Genomic DNA, 19223 nt, shown 5'->3' with positions numbered 1-19223 from the left:
ATCTTCTAACAATTTCTCAGTTTTAATTTCTAATATGGTAAATATCAAAGATATAACCCACCCAAACAAAAGCTCTTTGGGATAGAATTGTTAAGAGGGTAAAAGGAATTCTGAGTCCAAAACATCTGATAATCAATGCATTAAATAAATGTAAGTGTTTCAGCTTAAAGGACTTAACTTGATGTCTGGCTACATTTTTTTTTGAAGCACAGGATTTAAAATAATTACAACCCAGGTTTTTATTGTATTTAAAATTAAGTATGAAATAATTCTTACAAGACAGTATGCCATTCAGTTTCTAAATGTTTGGCAAAAACAATTACATAGTCTTTCGTGGAGCCTCCAGACTTAGCATCACCCCTTAGGGATTTATCACGCTCTACCTGTCATCGTGTCAGGTGCATCAGTGTTGCTGCCACGCTGAATGAGGCGAGCTGCAAAGCTGTTTTCATCAAATGAAGTCCCGTTTACCACAGGCAGGTCTTCGAAGGGGTTCACAGACTGGTCAGAAGACACAGTGATATACTGCACTGCAAGCCACAGAGCTGTGCTGCCCTCATGGTCTTTTAGTTCTAAATCTAATCTGAAATAAGGAGGTAATACGAACAGCAACACAATCTTCTTCAGACACTCGGTACTGCCAATAGTTTCATTCTTTTTCTCTGTACTTTCTGAATTACAAATTTTTATTTTACTTTTACTTATTAAAATTGATAACATTAAAAGACATTTTAAAAGAGTCCCACCCTCACAACTGCTTTTTCATTTCTCCATGTCTTTCTACGTACTGTTTACACTGCAGCAGCTGGTTGAACACATATTCGTTCCTGGCCATGATGGACAAGTGTAAAGGAGTCCTGCAGCATAAAAAGAGGTGTCAATTCAGGACGGGCCCAATTCAGGACTACTCACAGCAGGACGCAACTATTAAATAGAATCCTAGGCAGAATCACCATTTACAAGAAATCCCACATTTCATTCTTTTTACTTTTATTTTATTTTTTTGAGACAGGGTCTCACTCTATGGCCCAGGCTAAAATGCAGTGGTGTCATTATACCTCACTGCAACCTCAGACTCCTGGGCTCAAGTGATCCTCCTGCCTCAGCCTCCTGAGAAACTGGGACCACAAGAGCATACCACTACGCCTGGCTAATTTTTTTGTTTTTTTGTAGAAATGGGGTCTCACTATGTTGCCCAGGCTGGTCTTGAACTCCTTCGTGGCTTCAAGCAATCCTCCTGCCTCAGCCTCCCAAAGTGCTGGGATTATAGGCATGAGCCACCATGCCAGGCAAACTCCACATTTCTGTAATGAACAGTTTTCCACAACCATGGCCAAGTATCAAAACATGAAAATGGATTTGCCTATATGTTGGCATTTATTTAGTGACCAAAACAACAGGAATCAATAAAAGGAACAGACCTAAAATATTCTCCAATTCAATAATGATCCCTTACTGAATATACTAATTTTTTTGAAAACAGGAGTTTCTACCATCGGTATGCATATTTTCCCTTACCTATCCTCCACCAATTCTGAAAAGAAACTTTCTTCTTCTTCATCATTTTCTGTTATGCTTAAACGTACTCAGAGTAAGAACTGATAAAAGTGGCATTTAGCTCTCCTTACTGTGTTTATCTAGCACCGAAGTGCCCTAAACGAGACTGCCTCTGCAGAGCACAAGGCCCCTGAGGCCAGCATCTATCTCAGACAGACACAAGTTTACTGAAGTTGGAGAAAAGAAAAAAAAAAAAAATCACAGAATCAACAAGGGGGAAAAAGAATGCAATTATTAATATTTTGCCAGATAAGGTAATTATCACATGATTTTGAGAGTTCACAGAGATACATCTTATCACACAAATACATTTTCCTATTCTGACAATCAAACTTCCCAGAAATCTTTTGTTTTTGGAGAGGGTTTTCAAAGACATAAAATATTAGGCATATGCTATGATGACACATGGGTTCCAACTATGGTTGGTGATTCAGGTGGCTTAACTGCCCTTCAGGGCCTCCCATGCCACTGTCCCAAAGACAAGCAGCCTTTTCTTAGATTCTAAACCACAAGGAGTCCTCAACTAAATATTTCTGAGAAGGGGCAAAAGGAACACAATAAATACTGACAAGTATGAAGGGCTGTGCTATGAAAGAAGATAGCAAAGCCAGGCACCAGGGCTCACACCTGTAATCTCAGCACTTTGGAAGGCTGAGGTGGGAGGGTCATTGGAGGCCAGGAGTTTGAGACCTGGCCAACATAGCAAGACACTGTCTCTACAAAAAAATAAAATAATTAGGTGGGCATGGTGGGGTATGGGTTGGGCACACCTATAGTCCTAGCTACTTGGGAAGCTGAGGCAGAAGGATTGCTTTAGCCTAGGAGCTCAAACTAAAGTGAGCTACAATTGTGCCACTGCACTCTAGCCTAGGTGACAGAGCGACACCCTGTCTCACAAAAAAAAAAAAAAAAAAAAAAAAAAAAAGATAGCAAGCTGTGCAGATAAAGAGCTATCTAAAGTGGAAGTATTTACAAAAAGGTATAATTGACTCTGAAAATATGTACATTTATTATGTATCAATAAAAAACAAATACATAAAAGAAGGTAAAATTTGGTTTAATATAGAGAATTTTCTAACAATTAGACCCCACAGAATATTAGTAAAACAGATTGCATGGAGTTAGTGAGCTCCTCTTCTTCAAACTGTCCAAGTAACTCTAAGAAATGCTGGAAGAAGGTTCTCTTGGAGAAGCTGGTTTAGATGACCACTCTCTTTCCTTCCAATATGAAGAAGACAGAAATTGCTTAGAAATGTAAACACTTCAGCTACCCAGAATGGAAATGTTTTCCCTCTGGCCTTAGTAGTGACACTACGACTATAAATCAACATTTGTGACTTCAATAAAACTCAGACTGAATAATGCCAAAGTAAAGAATATTAAGTCTCTGTATATCAAGTATGTGCTACCATAAAATAATCTTCTGGGAATAGTGCCAAAGGTGTGCCTTAGTCTATCTGTTCCCCAACTTACCTGCCCTTGCTGTCCTGCATGTTGGGGTTGGCACCAGCCTGCAAGAGGGCCTCTGCAATCTGTGCCATCTCAGACATCACATCTGCTGAATGTTTCTTTGAACTGTACAATGCCACAAGGTGCAATGGTGTCTCCTGGGCACCCAATGTAGCAGCATTGACCAGGGCCCCATTCTTAATGAGGAAAGTGGCAGCAAAGAGATCTCCTTGAAAAGAAATAACAGAAAAAAAAAGTAACATATGACAACACACAGGGCAAGCTATTCTGGCCAGTGCTTCCTCAAAAGGCAGCAGTCAGTAACTGCAGACAAAGAAGAGAGACAACCGGATGTGGCTGAAGGAACCTCTTGGGACATCTGTAAGTGGAAACTCATTATCCAGACCATAGTTACAAGGTCTAATTCACAAGGCTTTGTTCAATTTTTGATTGCCTGTTATCATCTGTCCTACCCCCGCACCTCTGTATCTCTTTGCAGTTTAAGAATACTAGGCTTCTATCCTTCAAAGGCCTTCCAGGATTCCTCCCAAGACAATTTATCTCCCTCCCCCACAGCCTGGACCTAAGCAACACTTACCCCTAATCTGCTGCACGTGTATACAGTTTCCTGTTCAGAGTAAGCCTATGTTTGATTTATTCATTATAAAGTTTTAGTGTTGCAATCTCATCACGTATAAATATAACATCTTAACAAGAAGTTTATAGGTAAATATTTGAACAGAGAATCTGTACACATTAGTATTTACCAAAATTTTACATGGCAAAAAAACTGGTTATAAACACAAAATATTTTTCTAAATCTCTTCCATTGCCTTAACTCTTAGAATATTATAGGTAGAAGAGTCTAACCTAGGACTATTTACAAATATCAAACTAAGACTGAATAGCTTATATAAAATTCATTACTTTTAGCTCAATTTACCATCTTTAACTATTCATGCTCTGTATGAGGAAAAAAAATTACCCTGACATACCAAGAATTAAGTTTAAGATATTAAAGGTATACATTTGTGAAAATACTTTTTCATATACCAGTAAAGAGAAGCTGACTCTAGATTGGTTCCACAAATACATGTTTAAATTCAGAACTAAGACATCTGACTAGAGGCCATTTAATGTTGAAAATACTTGTGAAAAAGCTCACATCACTGCCTGAGCTCCCTTCCTGTCGGATCAGCAGTGGCATTAGATTCTCACAGGACCACAAAGCCTACCATAAAGGGCACATGCGAAAGATCCAGGTTGCCTGCTCCTTATGAGACTCTAATGCCTGGTGATCTGAGGTGGAGCTGAGGCAGTGATGCTGGCACTGGCGAGCAGTTGCAAATACAGATTATCATTAGCAGACAGGTCTGACTGCACAATAAATGTAATGTGCTTGAATCGTCCTGAAACCATCCTCCCACTTCAACCCCCCACCCCCACCACGTGGAAAAACTGTCTTCCATGAAACCAGTCCCTGGTGCCAAAAAGGTTGGGGACCACTGCAGACGTTTCAGGTACTGCACCTAGCTGGTGGGAGCACCTGTTTCTCTCAGTGGCCTCCAGGTGGCACCAATTAGCTCATACCCAGAACGTCTTTCAAGGGTTCAGTTAACAGCTTCCTCATCCTCAACTTAACAGCCCACATGTGTGTAACTCTGACAGGTGGCACATCTAAGTTATCCTAAGAGCTCATCTGAGATTCAGAGGTACTTTCTGCAGATTTGGTTTCCACTTCACCAGGGTCTACAGGATGAATTTCTTGCAAATCACATCCTTCTTTAGCGGGAGGATCCTCAAGATACAGAACAACCTCCCAGAGTTTGATTTGCTGGTCCCATGATCACTGTCTGTACTTCTTAAATGTGTTGGTGGTCTTAGGATGAATGCCAGGTTGTTGAAGGTGACTTGGAACTTCTTTAATATTAATATATTGATTATAGGCAATAGTGTTCTTTCCATAGTTGATCTGCTTTTGTCTTTGAATCAGGACACTTTGATCTGTTTCTAATTCTGTTTGAATTGTGGATGCAGATACCTTTGAATCACACCTTCTTCCTCTTTTTTATTTAACAGATGGAGTCTCATTCATTCTGTCGCTCACGCTGGAGTGCAATGGCTTGATCATAGTTTACTGCAGCTTCCAACTCCTAGGCTCAAGTGTCCTCCCAAGCAGCTGGTACGAAAGGGGTGTATACCACCACGCCTTGCTACTTTTTTTTAATAATTTCTATAGAGACGGGGTTTCACTATGTTGCTCAGGCTGGTCTCTAACTCCTGGACTCAGCCATCCTTCCCACCTTGGTCTCCCAAAGTGCTGGGATTACAGGCATGAGGCATGGTACCCAGCTGAATCACAACGTCTAGATGATGATTTTCTCTCTCACAAAGTTATTTATAAGAAGTTTTCTTGTATATCTTGCAATAGCATTTCATCTTCTTCAACTGCATTCCAGTCTGAATGTCTTAAAATGGGGTTTCAGGAGTGGCAAAAAGCTCTCTCAATCTGTTATCTGTATTCCTATACTTATTTTCATTGAATATACGGGTTTCATCTGGTTCTCAGTGAACATGGAATTTCAAAATTATCTGGTTTTCAACACGTCCCAAAGGACCATCTTGCTAGAGAATGTGAGCTCTCGCATTAGAGCAGCTAGACAGCCTCAGATACTGTCTGGCCTGTCAGATGCTCGACTGGCTCATGTCTGTTTTGTTTTGTTTTGTTTTCCTGTATCCACCACTGACTTACACAAAACAGGCTGGCTCTAATTCAAATCAATTATGACTGCAGGTAACTTAAGACTTCTCCAACCAGCCCCCTCTCCTGAAATATTGTCATACTTTTGCTCCCATTTTGGGGCAGGGAGTGGGGTGAGAAATGGGAGGTGAAGAAGGGTACAATCTGTACCAGTATCAGGTGCAAAGGGCCAAAGCATAGATTTCTTTACAATAGGATGTCGGTAAAGTACTGAAAGCAACAGGTAAGATGCATACTGGGAACAAGGCTGAGTCAGGCCTTTGCTCTCCATTTACATAATACATATACAAAGCAGGGCCCTAATATGTAGCATGAACAAACCCCACATAGATTCAGTCTAGGAGAGAATACATATATTAAAAAAAATACATTAGCAATAGAACAAAATATCTTAGAGAAAGCCACTTACATTCTGAGATTGGAAAGAGAATTTACAATTATTAGGACAAAGAGCATTAATGAAAAGTCTAAAATACAAGATACTCGGTGTGTGTGTGGGGAGTTTCATTACCATTAAGCTTGACATATATTCCAAAGTAAGAAATAAACATATAGTAAAACTAAAACAAGATAGGTTAATTTAAAAAGTATATTACACTATACATACAGAAGATAAACTGGTCAATACTCCACACAGAAATAAGAGTACAGCTACAAGAAAACCTATGAATGGTTGGATTCAGGTGCAAGGCATAATAAAAAAAAAAAACAACATTTTATATCTTAAGTCCTTTTAAAAAAATTACAGATTTCAGATTAGATATACTTTATTAATGAGATCCAAAGATAAAGGATTTTTATTTATAATTACACAGACATATGTACATAAATATAATACACCCCACACAAAAAAGCCATTTGTAAGTTACTGGAAACTGAAAATTGATTAAGTTTCATATTAAAAGAAAGTCGGCCCAGAGAGTATATAAACTAAAAAAAGACAACAATTTACATCAAAAGAGCAGAATAAAGGGAAGGAAGAGAAAATGTCAAAAGCACCATTTATAAGGTTTCTGTCAATAAGAAAATGTATAATACATTTTAGAAAGATTTCCATCAAAAACAGTTAAAATAAAAACTGGCATTTATAAGTTTCAGTCACTTTATCACTTCATTCACTGACGCTGCCAGGTAAATGAGACATTACTATAACAATCCGTCCATATAAAAATATTACCAACAAAAAAGTTAACAAAAAAAAAAATCCACACACAATTTTTCTTTCAACGCAGCTTCCTGACAAAAGTTCTATTCACGGAATAGCCAGTAACCTTCATCATTGCATTAATACAAACTGTATTTCATGTTGCTCTAGTTGGTGGCATCTTTTTCAAATTCACTACAAATAACTGAACTGGAGCATCCTATTGAAAAGATCCATTGATGGATGTTGGTTATTAAGGTAAAAAAGTATAGAAAGAACTAGATCTTTTAAAAAGCAAGGATTCATATTCTTGCCCAGATCAGGCTAATCAAAGGAGATGGCATCCCTCTGGCCATACACGTGTCTCCTGTGGACTTCCCACAGACACTGGCTATTTCATTCTTTAGACAAACTAACTGGTACACTTGGTTACTAAGATAATCACCGACTATTCTGTTTACAGATTCTAACATGTGCCCAGACCTACACCTAAATCTCCCCTATTAAAGACTTTCATTCATATTTTAATGAACTTAAAATAAGGTTAACAATTAAACTTAAGTACGTTACTCAATTTAACCATTCCTGCAGGTCAACACACTGACAGCTCAAGTTGAAGGAAGAAAAGTGAAAAAAAATTCTACAGGAATTGGGTCTGGTTACGACCCTCCAATGCAAGGGCAAGGTAAGAACCGCTGGGTTGACCCTACCACTCAACTGGTACACTGCGCTAGATGCACTAACACTGTGTCACATTCCTCCAACAAACCAGTAAAGCAGAAATGGTTCCCACTTTATAGATAAAGAAAAGTAGCAGAGTGGTCAAGTGACCTGTCCAAGGCCACAGAGTAAACGGATGAGGCAGGATTCAACCCTTGCTACATCCAAGCTCCACAGCCAGTGCTCTGTCCACCACATCATGCAACACTCTCCAAGTCAGCAATAACCGGGTTTATTATATCCACACTATAATCCATATGCTTGCAAACAACCGATAAACTGAGTGGAAGATTAAATCATCTGAAAATAAGCATAAAAATGTATCACCAATTCTTGGCAATTCCTGTAACTAAGCAATCACCAAAATATTTAATAACTCATCAAAGATGTTTTTTCATCAAACATAAGAACTGAAGTCCCTGAGAGGAAAGAAACATAATTCTCAGATTGTTTTTTTTTTTTTGGTAACAAGTGTATGTTTCCAAAATAAACATCTCAGACACTAAACAATGTGGGAAAGAATAATTCCCTATGTGGTGGAATTTTCCCCACTGAACACACACCCGAAGGCTAAGCACCCGAAGGCTTTGCACAGTGCAGAATGGTGCTTGGGAAAAATGTGTCTGCTGTTGACACTAACATACTCTAAGGATTTCCTACCCAGTGATGAGCAAAATTTTCCTCTCTACCAGCCAGCAAGCTCAACACCCTAACACATGGCTTACAAGGATATTTATATTAAAACCTCTGCCCAAAAACGGCAAAGCCACAGCTGGAAAAGGACAACATCTTGAAGTAACTACATTCCACCAACTACGAGCAACTTGTTAAAGGCAAAATTGTAGCATAGGCAATAACAGTATAAGAATGCATAATCAGAAGGGAAAATATACATGATTAAGAAGTGGTAAAACCAGTATATTCTGTCTTTGTAATGTAAACAACAAAAGAGTGGCCATGGCAAAGTAGTTCAATCAAGTTAACCATCCCTCTAATAAATTAAGGGTTTGACATTTTTGAATGCTTTCATTTCACACTGAAACTCTACCCCTACACAGACTCTCACTCCATCAAAAGCGATCATTGCCAAGCAGAGTCAGCCAGGATCCATTTGGGACTTATGAATTAATAAGGTCATGGGAAAAACAAAACAAAAAACTAGTATGTTTTTTCCCCTTGAAAAGTTAATTCATTACGATTAAAATGTTTTGATTTCAATTCTACCCTTTCCATGTTTTTCCCACCACTAACAACATACTCAAAATATAGCTACAATTTCAAATAGTTTTCCTAGAACAAAATGAAACTTTATCACTTTGCCATGATAGAAGTCTAGTCTGCGAACCTGAATCCAAGAATACTGTAAACATTTGTGGTTTCCATACCTTCCTTGTATCCATGCTAGGATACAAAATTAAAGTCTTCCTAGCACAATTCCTAGAGCGTAATCTATTGGACAAGCAAACTTTTTTTTTTTTTTTTTTTTTGAGACAGAGTCTCCCTCTGTCACCCAGGCTAGAGTGCCGTGGCATCAGCCTAGCTCACAGCAACCTCAAATTCCTGGGCTCAAGCAATTCTCCTGGCTTAGCCTCCCCAGTAGCTGGGACTATAAGCATGTGCCACTATGCCCGGCTAATTTTTTCTATTTTTTTAGTTGTCTGGCTAATTTCTTTCTATTTGTAGTACAGATGGGGTCTCTCACTCTTGCTGAGGCTGGTCTCAACTCCTGACCTCAAGTGATCCTCCCGCCTCAGCCTCTCAGAGTGCTAGGATTACAGGCGTGAGCCACCGCACCCAGCCCAAAGTACCATCTTTTTAGCCTTTCTTCCTGGGGTCCTGTTGGTACTATGAACAGTCAACTAACAAAGCATAGGCAATAGCTCTTTAGTTCTTCCTCTGACCCAGTGATCACAAATTCTAAATCATGAAGCCTGTAAATATAGACTCAAGCCTTTGGGAATTCTTGGAACAGAGTCAGAGAGTCTTCAAAAATTACTTGGATAAAAATAAAATTTTCTGCAGAGAAAAATTTAAAATACACTTCTTCCTACCTCTTTGGATTCCTTTATGTAACAAGCTCCAGCCATTCTTGTCTACCATGTCCACATCAGCTTTGTGACTAATCAGCGTGGTGGCAATACTCTCTAGTCGTCGTGAAAGGGCTAGATCTAATGCAAGATCTCCATTATGATCCACTTCATTCAGCTTTCCAGGGAGCTACACAGATAAGTTTGTAAATTAGCACCCAGTCAGCAGAGAATACAACCTATTTTAAAGTCTTCCACCTTGACCCTTAAATATCACCTCATACAAATGTCAAATTTAAGGGCTATGACACTGCTTACTCCACAAATTCAACTTCATTCACAAACTTCTATCAGGCCTCCTCGGGGCACATGCTTTCAGGGAGCATAGAATTAATGGGGAGCACAGAACAAATGTAAACAACATGGCAGACAATGTAAAGACCCCGGGGGAAACGTAGACAGAGTGCTGAAGAGCACAAGTACCAAAGCAGAGGTTCAGAGAGCTTCACAGTTATCATGAAAGGCCATGGCATAACTATCTAATTCCTCCTAGCAGTTTAATGTTTCCCCACATGTTGGATAACGAGGATAAAACATATTTCACTCCCATCTGTCAAGAGCAACTGAATTTCTTTTAGGGCAGTGTGGTAGGCAGAGTAATAGCCCCCCAAAAACGTCCATGTCCTAATCTCCAGAACCTGTGAATATGTCACCTTACACGGCAAAAGGCGCTTTGAAGATGTGATTAAGGGTAAGAACCTTGAGATGAGAGAGTACCCTGGATTACCCAGGAGGGCCCAATCTATCTAATCACATGAGTCCTTAAAAAGTGAAAGAGGAGAGCAGAAGAGTAGGTCAGAGAGGAGAGACATGAGAAGGACCTGACCCACCACTGCTGGCTCTGAGGATGAACACAGGGGCCACCAGCTAAGGAATGTGGCCTCTAGAATCTGGAAGCTGGGAATGGCCCTCAGCTGACAGCCAGCAAGAAAACAGGGGCCTCAATCCTATAACTGCAAGAAATTGAATTCTACCAAAAACCCAAATGAGCAAAAAATGGATTCTCCTCGAGAGCTTCTGGAAAGGAGCACAGCCTGCTAACACTTTTAGTCCAGTGAGGCCTGTACTGGACTTCCAACCTACAAAACTGTCAGGTAACAAATATGTGTTGTTTTAAGCCACTAAGTTTGTGGCACTTTATTACAGCAGTAAAAGAAAACTAATAATACAGATTTTGACACCTGGAAGGTAGGTACTACTGTAACAACTGCCTAAAAACATGTAAGTGGCTTTGAAATTAGGCAATAGGCTGAGGCTGGAAGAATTTTGAGAAGCATGGCAAAAAAAACCCCAGACTGCCTTGAACAAACTATTAGTGGAAATATGTACATAAAGACTATGCCAGTGATGGTTAAGGAAGTAAGGAGCATTATAGAGGAAAAACAAGTGCATTACAGTTTTGGGAAAAGATATGGAAAATGGAAAAAGCAGCTACAGTACCTGTGAGTCCATTTCAATCAGATAAAGGAAGACCACATCTTCTCTTTCCACTTTGATGGCTTTATGTAACGGGTACTCCGTCTTGGATTTGATCATTTTGTATAGCAACTGAGCACTCATGCTACTGAAGTCCTCCTTTCGCAAATCATCCTAAGAATTAGTAACATAGTAAAGAGCAGAAAAAATACAAAGTAATAACAACAACTGTCATTTATTAAGCCCCCTGAAAGTATAAAAAGCAGAACAGATAAAAAGTAGTAACAACTCATTTATTAAGCCCTTAGAATGTGTCAGGCCCTACTTTTTAGGCCTAACATTTCCCAACTTACTTAATCCTCACAAAAACCCTATGAGGGAGGTACTATTATCAACCTCGTTTTACAAATGAAAAACGTAAAGCATAAAGAGGTTAAATAACTTGCACAAGTTAAGACAGGGAGTAAACGGCTGAGTCCAGATCGGGAACCAGGAGGTCTACCTCCCAAGCCTGCACTCTTCACTACAGCACTACTCCGCCTCTCAGCGAGATGCAAAACACAAACAACACTGACCTCTAACAAGAGCTGAGCCATGAGGCAGCCCTCCACGTGCGAATAAAATCCTCTTCCCCTTAACCCTACAATTACAGAATTAATTGGAACTTCCATAAACAATTCACTCCATTGAGTCACACTTGGTCACTATTATTGCAGATCTCTATATTTCTACCTACTTTAGCAGAAAGCTTACCAATCCCGTTTGAATTCTTTAAAATCCAGTTCTTTTAGCCACCTTTTCTGAAACTCTAAGACTCTTGTTACAATGTTGTTGAATATCAAATAATTTGCAGAAACTAATTTATAAAACAGCGCTACCCCTGATTTTTCAAAAATGCCGAACAATGTAACAAAGAAATGTAAAAACTGTTCTGTATAAGGAAAACAACCTAAGAAAGGAAAATTCAAATTTAATAATGATCTTCACCTGTTGGAGAAAGCAAGGGAAAGCTCTGAAATGGTGCTACTGAGGACCACAGGACCTGCTGGCCCCAGAGTGGCATCCTACTCCCGTGACTTAGCTGCAGCCACCACAGATGGAGGGCTAAGGCGGGTGCCCTTCCTTCCAAACCTGTTTCTGGACCTGAGCTATCTTCTGCCCCTCCACTCTGAAATCATAGAACTAACGGACTTTCAGAACTGAAAACAGTCTCACAGATCATCTAATCCAACTACTTATTCCTACATTTTGTAACAAGAGAAAACTAGATGCCAGAGAGGTAACTTTCCATCAAACCACCGCCCAAGCCTAAGTCTTCTGATTGCCAGTGAGACTGATTTGTGCATACCCCCTCAACCTCTCACTCACCCAGTGACTTGCAATGATTTCTGCACAGTAGTTCATCAGTGTGCTGGCATTCAGTTCCTCTGCAGTCTGGTAGAAGCGAATACAGTTCCTGACATTCACCAGAGACATAACACCCTTCTCACATCTACAAGAGAATATTAATTATGAGCAGTGTTATTAGGACAAATATATTCATAAATGAACAAACCAAAGCAATAATCTGTGTACTGGCTGGCTATGTCCAATAACACGATGACGTCAGATTAAGCAAAGTAGTTATGAATAAATATAGCTGGGCTTCCATATTTTAAAAGTACCAGAATTTCATTCTGATATTTTACTGCTCAGTTCTGGTCAGAATCAAAATAACCTGCAAATAAATTTGCTAACCAAAATACCACAATTGCCTTAACAGTAATGATATAAAATTCACTGATCAGGTGAATTCTACACAGGTAATTGTAGAATCACAATGGATCCAGTTTAGTTCTTTGATATTTAATTGTACAAGACACCTCTGTAGTTCCCACTAGCACAACTCTATTATGCAAAAAGTGTGGCTTAAAAATAGTTTCAAATATGAGGCTCTATGCCTCAATAAATTAATACCTCCTTTAAAAGTCCTACCAAAAGATGAATCTGTATGGTGTGTGAATTATAACTCAATAAATCTGTATTTTAAAAGTCCACCCAGAATATCTACAATGCACAGAAACAATTAAGAGTCAAACCGTCGTATACACACACACACAAAAATCCTATTTCTGCTATAACAATAAAACCATAGTACACCAAAACAGAAAAACTGGCTATAATGGATGTTCCCCGTAAAGCCAGGTAACAACAACAATAGGACTCTTTCAGAATCATTAATAAGAGAATATCAACTATATCAACAACAGGATTCTTTCAGAATCATTAATAAGAGAACGGCAGCTACATCAGGGAAGAGAGAGCCGCATGCAGACATACAGGCTTCCGGTAACACAAAACAGGCACCACATCCTAGCCTAGAAGATACAGCATTGGAAAGACCCGTGCTGCCTCTACCCCAGAATTCCCGGAGACCTTAGTGAGTCTTCCACAAAACCAGGCCTATGGGGGAAGGACGGCCACAGCATGGTCCTTCATCTCTCTTGCCTCCACATCTCCCCGCATGTCAGGTTCACCCCAAGGGCAGCCACAGAAGCCTGTGTGGAGTCAGGGGTATTCCCAGACAACCACCATTGCTTCCCCTGTCGCACAGCCCCCACAAAAACTCTTTTCTAATCACAAAGGCAGAATGTAGTGTCGAGAATAAAATGAACTATGAGGTGAGAAAGACCTGAGTTGAGACCCACTAAATTTTAGGTACCAAATTACTTGAGCTCTCTGCCCCATCTCCATCTCTAGAAAATAAAGATAATGCTCTGTTTCAGAGGTTTGAGGAATCTGTGTGTTTTTCAAGATGAAGGAAAACTAGTTATACTTAGCACAGCATGACGTACATAATAGGCATGCCCATAGATCTGAAGTCACCCTCCTAGCCGTCTCCTTCTCTAAGGCCTGAAATTCCTTTAGTAAGGAAAAACAGAAAAAGTGTAAAAGGAAATTGCAATTTAATAACTGATATTAATGGATTTCAGTCCTATTATAAATAAGAATAACTAGCTAGCAGATAATTCCCAGACTTAACAGGTGAGCTTTAGGTAACAGAAGTGGACAAAGTCCACGGGAGTGAGTGACAGGAGAAGAAAGAATGAGGTCCTAAGAAAGAGCTGGGAAGGATGAAGAACAGACTTTCAAAACCTCACAAATAAGACCTTAGGCTAGGAGCAAGAATACAATCTTAGCACCTTCTTCATCTAGCAGTAAATGCAGGCACCTATTTTATACAAAGACCTGGTGCTTTGTTTTTAACTAACATAGCTAACTTAGTGTAAAGAAGCATCTGTCCAGGACATTTTTTACGTCAGGTGTTCTAATATCTAAATAAGTTACTATAATAATAAATTAGAACAGTAAGTTACATATAACAGCATATTTCTAAACCTCAGTTTTCTGAACCATTGGTTTCTTCAAACTCATACCACACCACAGCAATGTTTGACAAAGTCACTCTGAACTCAGCTATGAAATCAGAACATTCCAGAACAAAAAATCCTCTTCTGACCACTTTTACAATGATAAATACTCATGGTCTTGCCTTCTTAACATCCTTACACCAAGCAGCCTAATACACAGTATGATCTCAGGGAATAATGACTCACTCTTGTAGAGCACTTTACAAAGCACTTTTAGCAACGAATGCTGAGGATCGGGAAATCCCATTTTCCTTTGCTCTGTTAAGTGACATTGCACTAAGGGACTCAAATAGGTTTTATGAGGATAGATCTTTGTTAAAACTGGCAGACACTTCGTTGTCACTAATTCTAGGATCCCCAAAGTGCCATTTGCCATTTGGATAGCCTGTAAATAGTAACTGACATGATTTACACCACTGAAGAACATATAATCTTATTTAAAAATTTAGATTCCTGGCTCATATCTTCTCTTTGAAAAGTAGCAAGACAGACTAACTTTTCCCTGTAGGGAATTTTTTTTTGTTGTTATTAATGTATGTTTTTAATCTTAGAGTACAAAAAGGATACAGATGCATAAAAACAACAAACCTAATTTTTAAAATACAAAATCAAGCATACATATTATGTAAGTGTCCCACAAACTCCTATCTAGTTTTCATCTCAATCTTCAGCATATGCTGAGAAACATGGAATATTACTGAAAGGAAAAACAACAAAAAGTAAAGAGTGGTTGAATTACAGATGACTTATTTTTTTCTTTATAGCATTCTATATTTTCCAAATACCATACACTGAACATGTATTATACTTTTATAATCAGGAAAAAAAAAATTCTTAACTGCCATTTTTTAGTATACATTATTATTCTTTTTTAAAAGAGTATTTTCCTGATAATACTTACCAAAAAAACTTCCTTTTCATCAAATTGGTGATAGCATTCCAAAAACACCGAGATCCCTACATTACAAAAATGAGCAACACCTGCTTCATACTGAACTGTACACATCTGCAAGAGCCCTTTCACTTACTATCTCAAATGTGTAATTTCTTCTGCAGACAGCAGTGGGCACCCTGTGACCCTTTAAAAGCCAACATTTGAATCCACTCCTGGGTCTCTTCCATCCCAGCTCTTAAGAAGGCCATGACAGATAACAACTTAATACATCCAACAACACAAAATTGAGCATCTGGTAATGTTGAGAGTTATGAAGCCTACTCAGTCAGTAAACAACAAACACTTTAATTAAAGAATCCATTACACAGATTACAATTATCTAAACTACCAACTCCAGGGCATTTTTATCAAAGCAATTTAATTTATAAGCAAGTTTGACAAGATCAATTGGAGAAAGCTCAGGAAATCTGAAAAAAATAAAGACATAAATCACCAACTAATTAAAATCAGTCTCATTTCACTCTCACCAAAACTCACCAAAACAAACAAATGAAAGAGTTAATTGTGAAGTTAGCTTTGCTAATAACCTAATATTATAGGTGCCTACAGATCTTGGACCTGGTTTTCTGTTGTTTTTTAGTTTTTTTAGTTATTGGATTTAGATATTAAAATACGCTCAAGCCCACATCAATTACAGACAGGAGAAACCTATCCACTGATTCATGTGAAGTACAGTGAGCCACCCCAGGGGAAAACCATTGGCTCCATGGTGAAAACAGCAAGCAGCTCTAGGTAGCAAAGTCTCTTTTGGCTCTCTGAGGGCAACACAGCAAGGGGTGGTTTGATGGCTGAAACCATCCCTTCACTCACCCGGGAGAAAAGCCATTCCTTTATGTAATCAAGAGAATACAAAAGATCACTAAGTGATTGAAAAAGACACTCCGTCAACCAAGCTGACTACCAAAAGCTGTATCTCCGAAAGATGCTCCAGGACATCATTTGGTGAACGTTTTGTTGTTCTAAAATGCCAACGTGGAAGAGCAACAGAGAAAATGCAAAATAAGAAAACACAGCATGCTATCTCCTTGGCAACCTAAAAAAGCAGTAACTTAAATGAAGTGAGATCTCCAAAACACTTAGAGCTATGAAACTTATTTGAACCATACTCTCATATATTAATTTAGGCATTAATTAATGTGTTTCCAACACAGAGAATATGACCAAGGACTTCATTTGATTAGATAGATCAGAAAGTAGAATAAAATGTCAAAGGAAACAGACTGGGAGGGAAAGTTGAGAGTTTAGACACTGGAACATATTATTTCATACTCAATTTATCAGTTTATACAAATATGTAATCTCAGGTAATAGACCAGTGAAAGAAAAGAGAATATTGAAAAGCTTTAGCAAAATTTAGCTTACAAGATAACACAAAGCAAGGGAGATAAATTCTCTCCCCACCATTGCCTTTAAAAGAACACCTTGCAAAAGTTATTTACATTAGCAGAAGAAGCTGTTTTCCCAGAGCTTGGCATAATTAAAGCTCAGCCACCACCATCTGAGGTGCTTGAATATATCTGCTGTGACTTGCCTCTCCCTAAGGAGCTGTAGCTGAAACCGATTTGCTAGTTTCATCAATTCAGTCAGGAACACATCATCCTCTCTGAACTCCAACTCATCCGTATAGATCCAGCGAAGCATTGTCATTGTCACTTCAGGGTTAGCATCTGATTAAAGAAAGAAAGTAGAGAGAAAAACTGAAAAAGCACCAGATAACATAATTAGGCTTTTTTAAGGGACCCCAAAAATTTGAGGCTAATAAAGTAAATTATCGTACACTCAACTCAAAGAAATATTATACAGACACTAAAAATGGTGAGTAAGCAGTCTCGGCAGCATCTGACTCCAGAAAATGTTAAAGTGTTTTACAGGAGATAGTTGTGGGGGAAATGAAATCAACTAAATATATGTCAAATAAATTAGGGAAAATATTTGAAACATATGACAAAAAGTTAACATTCTAATAAAAAGATCTTACAAATAAAAATGAAAAGTTGGACACTCAATGCAAAAATGAGCAATGGATATAAATAGGTAATTCACAAAGATAAAAATAGCCAATAAACCTTACCAATAACCAAACTATAGTATATTTTTTGGTCTTTGAGACTAGCAAAAGTTTATTTTATTTTATTTTATTTATTTATTTTTTTTTTGTGAGACAGAGTCTCACTCTGTTGCCCAGGCTAGAGTGAGTGCCGTGGCGTCAGCCTAGCTCACAGCAACCTCAAACTCCTGGGCTCAAGCGATTCTCCTATCTCAGCCTCCCGAGTAGCTGGGACTACAGGCATGCACCACCATGCCCAGCTAATTTTTTCTATATAGATTTTTAGCTGTCCATATAATTTCTTTCTATTTTTAGTAGAGATGGGGTCTCGCTCTTGCTCAGGCTGGTCTCGAACTCCTGAGCTCAAACGATCCGCCCACCTCGGCCTCCCAGAGAGCTAGGATTACAGGCATGAGCCACCGCGCCGGGCCAAAAGTTTCTTTTAAAAAGTGTATAACATTTTACATAGCAATTATACACGTAAATCATCATCCTAAGAAAATAACTGGGCAAATATGGTATGTATTAAGATATTCAGCACAATATTATTAATGAAAAATTGGAACAAGAGTCAAAATGGAGAAGTGATTAAATAAATTATAATATACCAACACACTGGAAAAATGTGCAGCAATTAAAACTATATAGATATATATTCAACATAAAAATATAATTACTATATAGCACGCTAAAAATACATGACTAATATTTTATTTTTGTAAGATATCTGTGGATTATATATATGTGTGTGAGTATATATACATATACCCATACATACCACACAGTTCTGTGTGTCTATAGAGAAATTGGGAGCATATACACTAAAATTACAACCCAGGTAGAATTCATAACTCATTTTTCTTTTAGCACATTTTTCCTGTTTATTTAATGAACATGCATTACTTGTATAATTTTTTTAAGTTAAAATAAGGAATGCAGAGCAACTTAGGGAAATGCTTGGGATGAAAATCATAGTATAAAATATCTAAATTATTATTTCAACTAGAATCAACTCTTGATTAGTCAGAATAAGGGGACTGATGGTCAGAGGACCACTTAAAATCATGTTCAACACAAATGGTTCTCAAAGGGTGAGCCTGTGATACTAGAATCAGCATCATCTGGGAATTTGTTTGAAAATCTGATTCTAAGGCCTACCCCAGACCTACTGAATCAGAAACTCTGGAAATGGGACCCAGCATTTGCATCCTAACAAGTCCTCCATGTGACTTCAATGCTTGCTATTACTTAAGAAATTATACTCAATTCTTGATTATCTAGGAAAGGTGCAACAAGGACCAGGAACACCATATTAACTTAGTAATTAGGACACACAAATTAGCTCTGATTAACCTTCCCTCTTTCAACTACAGTGGAGAGGAGTTTGAAGGGAGTGATGCCAATTGAGTGGAACTGAAGACCCATGATTTACTTGCAACCAGGTTAATTCACCATCATCTCCTAAAACAATCAGATATTAAAAGGAAAAAAAAGACATAGTACTGTAGTCACTATGTTAACGTTTTTTTTTTCTCTTACTTGATAAGGTAGTAATTGCATTTTAAAATCATCTTAAGAGAGAAAAAAACATTTTAAAATCAGACACAAAGCTAATTAGTTTTATTTAAACAGTTTACCTAAGGAGAGAGGTACTTCAACTAAAGCTGTTTAAGGTAT

The 19223-nt window shown here is 38.3% G+C and overlaps 1 protein-coding gene and 1 pseudogene across 4 annotated transcripts in view; both read right to left on the bottom strand.

Annotated features, from left to right (window-relative positions):
- ANKFY1 (ankyrin repeat and FYVE domain containing 1) overlaps positions 1-19223 on the bottom strand; it is an 89541-nt gene that overhangs the window by 29264 nt on the left and 41054 nt on the right. For all 4 annotated transcript variants that reach the window (XM_069482115.1, XM_069482117.1, XM_069482118.1 and 1 more), the window contains 7 exons: positions 17031-17166; positions 12503-12626; positions 11159-11308; positions 9683-9848; positions 3031-3235; positions 789-857; positions 384-583 (listed from right to left, as the gene is read on the bottom strand). In XM_069482115.1, coding sequence (XP_069338216.1) covers positions 384-583; positions 789-857; positions 3031-3235; positions 9683-9848; positions 11159-11308; positions 12503-12626; positions 17031-17166 — 1050 coding nt within the window. The remainder of the gene's footprint in view (positions 1-383; positions 584-788; positions 858-3030; positions 3236-9682; positions 9849-11158; positions 11309-12502; positions 12627-17030; positions 17167-19223) is intronic.
- On the bottom strand, positions 4586-9442 carry LOC138391942 (histone RNA hairpin-binding protein-like; annotated as a pseudogene).

Source organism: Eulemur rufifrons, chromosome 9 (assembly GCF_041146395.1).
Source record: "Eulemur rufifrons isolate Redbay chromosome 9, OSU_ERuf_1, whole genome shotgun sequence".
Classification (NCBI taxonomy): domain Eukaryota; kingdom Metazoa; phylum Chordata; class Mammalia; order Primates; family Lemuridae; genus Eulemur; species Eulemur rufifrons.
The sequence above is the reverse complement of the archived record's forward strand: the minus strand, read 5'-3'. Positions and strand labels throughout refer to the sequence as shown.